General features: G+C 38.4%; 1 protein-coding gene across 1 annotated transcript in view; it reads right to left on the reverse strand.

Moving 5' to 3' along the window:
• IQCJ (IQ motif containing J) overlaps positions 1–6096 on the reverse strand; it is a 219707-nt gene extending 213611 nt beyond the window's left edge. The window contains exon 1 of the mRNA XM_032408349.1: positions 5743–6096. Coding sequence (XP_032264240.1) covers positions 5743–5751 — 9 coding nt within the window. The 5' untranslated portion in view covers positions 5752–6096. The remainder of the gene's footprint in view (positions 1–5742) is intronic.
• Between the last annotated feature and the right edge of the window lie 2717 nt (positions 6097–8813).

Consider the following 8813-nt stretch of genomic DNA (forward strand, 5'->3'; position numbering starts at 1 on the left):
ATTCTTTCCTGCTTTGTCAAAGATGAGTTGACCATAGAGTTGAGGGTGCATTTCTGGGCTCTCTATTCTGTTCCATTGATCTATGTGTCTGTTTTTGTGCCAGTACCATACTGTCTTGATGATGACAGCTTTGTAGTAGAGCTGGAAGTCTGGAATTGTGATGCCGCCAGCTTTGCTTTTCTTTTTCAACATTCCTCTGGCTATGCGGGGTCTTTTCTGGTTCCATACAAATTTGAGGATGATTTGTTCCATTTCTTTGAAGAAAGTGGATGGTATTTTGATGGGGATTGCATTGAATGTGTAGATTGCTCTAGGTAGGATTGACATCTTCACAATATTTGTTCTTCCAATCCATGAGCATGGAACGTTTTTCCATTTCTTTGTGTCTTCCTCAATTTCTTTCATGAGTATTTTATAGTTTTCTGAGTACAGATCCTTTGCCTCTTTGGTTAGATTTATTCCTAGGTATCTTATGGTTTTGGGTGCAATTGTAAATGGGATCGACTCCTTAATTTCTCTTTCTTCTGACTTGTTGTTGGTGTATAGGAATGCCACTGACTTCTGTGCATTGATTTTATATCCTGCCACTTGACTGAATTCCTGTATGAGTTCTAGTAGTTTTGGGGTGGAGTCTTTGGGATTTTCCACATAAAGTATCATATCATCTGCAAAGAGTGAGAGTTTGACTTCTTCTTTGCCAATTTGGATGCCTTTGATTTCTTTTTGTTGTCTGATTGCTGTGGCTAGGCTGTTTTTTTATTATAGGTAAGAGGAAATGAGATCACTAAAGTTTATCTCTTCATCTCTAGGTCCAGGTCCAGATTGATGTGATCAGTTGCTTATTATATGTGTCATTTAGGTCCTCTGAGAACAGATGCTGAGAGAGAATTATTGAGCAAGTAGTTTATTGGGGGGATGGTATAAAGATAAAAGGGGAGGAAGCAGAATTGGACAGAGAAAGCCTTCAGATATGACTTCAGTCTCATCCAACTCAATGGTGAACTTCAGAAGGAAGATTGCCTGTTAAAGTAGCCCCACCTTGGACAGAAATTGACGGGCTGAGTACCCCTAACCTATCCAGTCTCTGACTAGGGGTTCCTGGGAAGGGTATGGCTGTGACTCAAAAGCTGGGACAGATCCTATCCTGAATGTTCTGCAACTGGAGGCTCTCAGCTAACTGCACTTTTTGCAGCTAAATGGCAAGTTCTTTCTTGAAGGGAGAACTGAGTGGTGTACCTCCTTAGATGCCAAGGCGTATCTCTACAAAATCTGTAAGAACTCAAGGTGAGGCAAGGTAGGCACCTAGGGTGAAGAATTTAAGGAGGCATTCACACTGCCGTAAGTGCTGAGTGGGCACTTGGGAAGTTAATTTTGCACCATAGGTATTTTGCCTGCCTCACCCTAATCCTCAGGATCTCAAATTCAAAACACTTAGAATTTCGTTCATCATTTTCCTCCCCCTAACACAGCCCTTTCAGTCTTCCCTCAGGCAGATGCAATAGTTGCTTAATGGGTCTTTCCAATGGATCTTGCTCCTATCTAATTCAGTATCCACTGCTCCCATCTAATTCAGTCTCCACTGCTACAGCATCATCTGAGTTAAAAGCAACTCTGATTTATAATTTCAATGCTTAATACTCTTCATTGTTTTCCCTATATCCTAGAGAATAAATACCAAGCTTCTTTCTATGGGCATAGAAAGACCCTGCATGATCTGATGGTATGAAAATCTGGACCCAGGGGTGGAGGAATTTTAATTCTACAGCTAAGTGCTTGTTTTTATATGTAGCATAAGTTATATTTAATTTTGGAGTTGAAGGATAGGCAGGAATTTGTAGAGCTGAGAAGAAGGTATTCCACGTGAAGGAAGCAGAATGAAGTAATTTGGGAGAGATTAGAGGGAATGGGCAGTTTGTATGGAATTTGGAAAATATATAGGAGGTTAATAGAAATATGCCTGGAAAAGTAAATGAGAACTGATCAAAGGAATGTAGCTGTGGACTGTATAAGTTTTCATCTGAAGGTTTTGGAGCAGAGGAGTGACATAATCAAAATGGTCTTGTGTGAAGGTGAATATGGTCACGATGTAGAGGCTGCACCGAATGGAGAGCAGTCAGGAGTCAGGGAGATCAGCTGGAAGGCTGTTTTGCTGTTACAGGTAAGAGGAAATGAGATCTTGAGCCAGGTGTGTAAAGAAAGAAAAAGATATAAGAAAATATGATGTGTGAATAGGATTTCAGGACTGATTAAAAGGAAGAGGGATGAGGAAGAGGGTACTCAGAGGGGACTTAAAAGTTTGAATTGGGTGACAGGAGGCTGATATATGGGAATCAGAAAGGTTCAAAGTCTGGGCTCCAGAATCTGGGTTCAAATCCCAGCTCAGCCACTTCTGACTTTATACAACCTTAGACAAGTTATAGGACTTTTCAGTGCCTCAGTTTCTTCATTTGTAGTATAAGGATTTTAATAGTAAGTGAGGACTATACAAGATAATGCATTGAAAGTATTTAGCACCGTGCCTGGCCCATAGTAAATGCTCATGAAATGTTAAGTTATGTTACTGAATAGACTTTTAAATGCTGTTTACAGAGGTTATTGATTATGATAAAATAGAAGAAATGTTTACTTTCACAAAATTTTCCACAGGATATGATAGAGCTAATGAAGATTAATCTTCAAATTATTCTATCTTCAAATATTTCAAACTCAACCCTGTGATTTTTTTTCAATTTCACTTCCTATCACTGCCAATATGGTGCCTCTTCTCCATGCAATGTTATTACCTTGTTGTCTCCTGTTAACATCTTTCTTTCCCATTCACCCCAAATGCCTATTCCTGCCCTTTCCATCAGTTCCTGCTAATAATCTCCTCCAAAACTTGGTTGAGAACTCACCTTCCCCGAAGTTTCCTTCACCAGCCTGCCTGCTCTACCCACCCCAACTGTGATCATTCCTCTCTATGGGCAAACCTTAGAATGGTATCATTTTGAAACTAAGAACAAACAAACTATATACACACACAAACACACCACACAAATATAAATATAAATATATATATATATATATATATATATATATATATATATAATTCTCAGGCTATGTTGAAGGTGTGTGTGCCTCCATAAATAATTGTTAATGATGAAATAGCAGGAAAAGCATCTCCTGTCTCTTTAGATAAGAACCCTCCTCCTCCACCCACTCTTTTGCCCAAGGATAGAAGATGGCTTGGCAAAGCTATGCTCAATAAATGCTTACTTTAAGGATGTTTTCAGTTGTTGGTGCATGGTCAGTCTACAAATTATATTTCTATATCCTCTTTCTATATATCAGCCTTAAAAAATGAAATGTTTCATAAAGCAATCTCAGTCATATAACAGGAAAACTAATGTATGAAGGAAGTGTTTTACAATCATTTCAGGTATTGTAGATAATACAAATGTGCTTTTATACAATAAAAACCTGGTCTACCATACATCTAAAAGGCAGTAGGAAATCATAATTAGAAACAGAAACAAGGCATTTTTCCTCTCACTAAATAGTTCCTGCGATATTCCCTACAAAATGGCACTGGATGTTTTCCTGCTACTACACAGTGCCATACAGGTTCAGAAAAATAAAACCTCTTTTTATGCCTATAAAACTGATTTCAAACAAAATAACCAACTTCAAAGGTTGGCTGAAAGCTAGGAATGTTTTTACATAGCCCAATATTTGTATGAATGCATTAATACATATTGCAATACATATTTAAAAAGTGCTACTAAATCTCCAACCATCCTATACATTCAATTTGAAACCCTCATCAAGACAAGGTTCCTATATCAAATAGGTCACAATCTTAGGTGTATTTAAATACTGGAAATGAATGGTTCCTAAAATAAAAATCCTTTACACACAGAGCAATACATGAGTATAACATTAATAGCTTACATGGGTTTTTAATGGCTCCTAATATAATATGCCCTTTCAAGGAACCATTCATACATATTGAAATGCATTTTTACTGTGTTAGTTTGAGTAATTGCGAATTAGACATGGTTGACAAAATCAGCATTAAAAGTTAGGTAATTTTCTTGAAATATACACAATCTTCTGTAAGTACACAGCTCTATAAGTGATAAAATATTAGATCTTGAATGCTAAAAAAAGTAGTTTTCACACTGATTTTTAAGACCATGCATTTTTATTGTTACAATTCAGTAAACTATTTTACCAAAGTTTACAGTGATCCAATTCAAAGCCAATAAAAAAACAATCGTTGGTTTTATAATCAATATCATGAAGGAAAGGCAATTAATAGCCAATGTACTACCTCATTTTAAATGTAGTGAGGAACAGTAACAAGAAGGCATTAATATTATCCCAGTCTGTTCCACTTAACAAGTTTACATTTAAGATGTTCCCATTTTCAAATATCAAACCCACTGTACATTTAGAAAACCTACTTGGGAAAATCTATTATTATTTAATTTCTCAGAAAACTGCTATTTCAACCTACTTTTCTTTGAATTCTGAGTTGCTACATTATTCTCATCTTTACAACAATAATTATTGATCTCTCAAAAGCAAGAACATCATACAAAGTGGAAGAATTATTATAATATGAAGACAAGAAAGAAAATGTCTCTTATTCAAGTGAATAATAATCAAGTTGTATTTCTTAAACATATAGCACATTATAGTCATAATTGGCTCACCACCACAGTTAGAAATATACATACACATTTTTCAAAATAAGATTTTTAAATAAAGTATTCCAAGCACCTTTCTAGCTTAAAGATTTGAAATAGCAATTAAGTCTGAACCTTAAATCATTCGTCTCTATAACTAGAAGAGCAAGTCCCAAGGATGTAAATCTCACCCAATGAGATAAGGGATGCTGAATGTATTATTAATTGCTAAGTAATTTCTTAATTTTAGAATCTACCACCCAACACTGGCAAATAAATAATGTGATATATGAGCCCAGACTCTCATGCTGCTTTACTAGAGTTCAATAAACACATGCACATCCTAAATGTACAGTGTGATTGTGATTTCTACAAGCCAGGAAACATAGCAGGACTCAGCGATAGCAAATCTACCCCATCTACTTATTATTCAAGCAGTAGTATTTAGAATACCTAAAATGCCTGCTGAACACTGCGGCTCAATGTCCCCTGGGGTTACCTCTAAGTGGAACCACATCTCTTCTCCTCAGTGATTAGTGAGTTTTAAGAAGGCAGGTAACATGGGGTAGACATTCTCATGCAGCAGGAAGATAACTCTTCTCGCCAAATTCTCAAAAACCAACACCCCCACACCCAAAATACACACACACAATCACCCCCTTTTTTTTAAGAAAGAAAGGAGGGTTTTTCAAATAGGTACCTAAAACATGCCATTTGCAAGGGGATGAAAAATGTATTTTTCCTCTACTTGCTGCTGTGTAAGATGTTTACAGATCTGATTAGAAAACCTGCATGTACATAAAAAGTAGTGCTTCCATTAAGATTCCTTTAGTGAAATCTGCCTGTGCAGACATATGTGTACATAAATCATACATATTTATGCAAACATGCCTACATTAACAAGGACACACACACTAACACCTAGACCACTAATTAAGCTTACACAGTTCTACAAGCCCCCTTTGACATTTCTTAGCATGCATGTTATTCAAGACAGATTTTTAAAAAAAATAATAAGCAGCTGCATATAATGCATGCCAAAGTGGCATGTTTAGAGAAGCAAATACATTACCAGACGCATTTTGAAGTTTCTGGAACACCTGCAGGTAAAAGGAGACTGTGAATCGGATGCTGGCACACGGTTTTCCTCAGAATCACAGAGCTTGGTGTGACTGTGGGGGAATGTAAGGCGAGTGTGAGGCTGGAAACCTTTGAGTTGAGCTCACTCTAAGCATCAGAAAGCCTCAAAGAGGGGAAAGAAAAAGGCAGCCCACAGACAGCTAGATGAGAAACTTCTGGCACCTCTCCAGCTCAGGAACGAATGCTCTGTAATTTGGAGACGTATAGTGATGGAAATGAAGAGAAACTTGGATTTACGGGTGAATTTGCTCAGCCACGCAGAAATGGGCAGGTAACAGTCTCTCAGCTCATTTTAAAACAGTCATTCAAGAACAAGACTGAATCAAAAAATTAGCAGGCATCCTTTTTTGAAAAAATAAAAAGGCTACTCCAGCCAGCTTCAAGATGCCTTTACAAACTTCAAATGGATCATTCCATCAGCTATTTGTTGCACATTTTATTAATCCCAGTGCAAAGGTAAACTGGAAAATCTAATTCCTTTTATGTAGAAAACTGGATTTACTGCTTCTTTTTATAATGCACTTTAGTCATATAAATACACAGATTTACTTACAGAGTTCTCGTTTCTTGTGTAAAACCACTACTGTTTGGTCCAGATAAAATGTTAAAAGGCTTGTTTGCAGCTTTTCAAGGAAGTAAAGAAAAAAACGTTTTAATACTGAGAAGGTAAGGTGAGTACAGATATTTAAATGTTGAGTTTGAAGCAAAGAGGGTATAAAGGAAGAGCTCTGAACCATTAAGTGGTACATAAGAGATATGGTTATACACGAGCATTGAGCAGGCAGGTGGCTCAAGTCTATAAATATATACATAATTAAGGGTAGGAAGAAAAGAGCTTTGGCAAATTAACTTCTTAGAGACAATAGCTGTGATTTTGTTTAGGCTTACAAATAAGTCAATAATGTCTGGGGAGCACATGTGGACTTCACCTTGTCTGAAAAATTCCACAGCTCACGAACAGAGAGTGAGGTTGGAAGCATCACACACTAGCAATCTATATTCAAATGTAATGAGGAGAAGGACAATATTACCATGAAGAATGTTGTCATATTACATTGTGCCTGTGTGGCTTAACTACTCATCCAACCTTGCAAATGGCCATTTGCCTGGACTCAATAGCAAATGTGCTATCTATCGATGGGAGGGTCGAGGTGGGAAGCCGATTTTATTTGTTTTACTACACATGCACCTTTGGGAGGCTCGAGGATAAAACGCATGGGCTGAATGTAGGAGTGACTCTCTTTTCAAGGCCACATTTATCTATAATAAATTCAAAGTGGAATTAATAATGACCAATTAAGGTATTTATTATTTTAGCTGTTGAGGTCAAGGGCAAAACAGTGTTTATGTTTATTGATAGAAGGTCGATGGCAAGACGGCTGAAGATGGCTGGGCTCACCTTTAATCACGCTCAATAAACATGTATTGACTGAGCAGCCTCTGGGCTTCCTCACATTCCAATGCCCAGTCTTTTTTGTCTAGGATATTTTTTCTTATCTCTCCACTGCCATCTGCTTCATCCATTTATTCAGCAAATATCTAGTGAATTAGACACTCCACTTGGTGGAGAACACAGAGACACTTAAGACAAGATCATCCCTCAAGGAGCTTACCATTGTCAGATGGTACCACAATAGGTCCCAGTAAGGGATAGGCAAATCAGAATTACTTACAAATACCCATGCTCACTTCTGTCTCCTCTATTTTGGATTCATTTTTGGTGGGATGAGGCAAGCAGAGTTTGTACACATGTCCTGAAAATCTCCCCAGACGATTCTGATTTAAATCCCCTCCTCTACTCCATAGTACTAACAGCAATTTAAGATGATTGTTATCAGCCCTCCAGTAACTGAGAGGAGGATATCCCATCCACTGCTGCATATAGACTCAAACTACACAACTACTCAAGCTGACCTGTACTTCTGTGTCTTTGCTCATCTCTCTACCATGGGGAAGGCCCATATTTAATTAATGTGACCCAGAGCCTGAGTCTGCAAGGTTCTAAATGGATTTGGAAGCCAAAGCTGATGGGGGGCGGGGGGAGGGAGTCCAAATCTTTTGGTTCATTCATATAACTTTTCTGGGCCTGTTTCCTTATCTATAAAATGAGAGGTTAGGACTGGCTTTGAGTCTATAATTTCTTTGCCAAAATGTATGAGCACCTTCTTTGAGAAAGACAGTTCTATGCCACGTTGACACTTACACAAGAGCACACCTGAGTTTAAAACTTAGAATTCCCGACTTCTGCTATCTTACTGCTTAATGTACCTAGTCAGCAAATCAAATCTCATGAGGGTGAACCTTCAGCCTGAGGATCTAGGGCCCAGCACCATAGGCTTCTCCTTCTCCATTTTCCCATTGTGGGGGGACGACAGGAATTCAGAGCATGAAAACAAGCATATTATCTGCCAACTCCACCCTTTGCTTCAGCAACTGCCTCAGCTCCAGCCTGGAGGACCCCCTGGTGAATGACAGATTCTGGAACCTTCAAGCAGAATGGTCACAGAGCCAGAAACCAGGCTACCACCTGACCCCCTTCCCCTATGGCCAATCCCATTCAACTAAGTGTGAGGGCCTAAGAAGGTGGGTTTGGGGGCTTATGAGAACAGCTCCTCCAGGCTCTACTTCTAATCTGTGGCAGTGGAGGAGTATCCCATGCTACTCCTCAGAGGTATAAGGAGAACATAGCCATGACATCCTCAGAGGCCAGTCTGCCTGCCCCCTTTGACTTTCATCACAGCTCACTCTATGTCCCACAAGCCCACCCAACGTGACAATAAAAATAGCTCAGAGAGGACTCATTCAGCCTCCTTCGCTCTGTGCTCTGTCCTGTGTTCAGCACCACCTTCATTCACTCAAAAAGAAACCAACCTTAGCAGATATTTTTAAGACAAAACTCATGTGACCAACTAAAATATAAACCTCTTCATGCAGCAATTCTATTAAAAAAATAAATGTTTTCTATCTCCTCTAGTTCTCAGTTAAGAAAATCAGAAAAGCCTG

Source organism: Phoca vitulina, unplaced genomic scaffold (genome assembly GCF_004348235.1).
Source record: "Phoca vitulina isolate PV1807 unplaced genomic scaffold, GSC_HSeal_1.0 scaffold10, whole genome shotgun sequence".
In the NCBI taxonomy this organism is placed as follows: domain Eukaryota; kingdom Metazoa; phylum Chordata; class Mammalia; order Carnivora; family Phocidae; genus Phoca; species Phoca vitulina.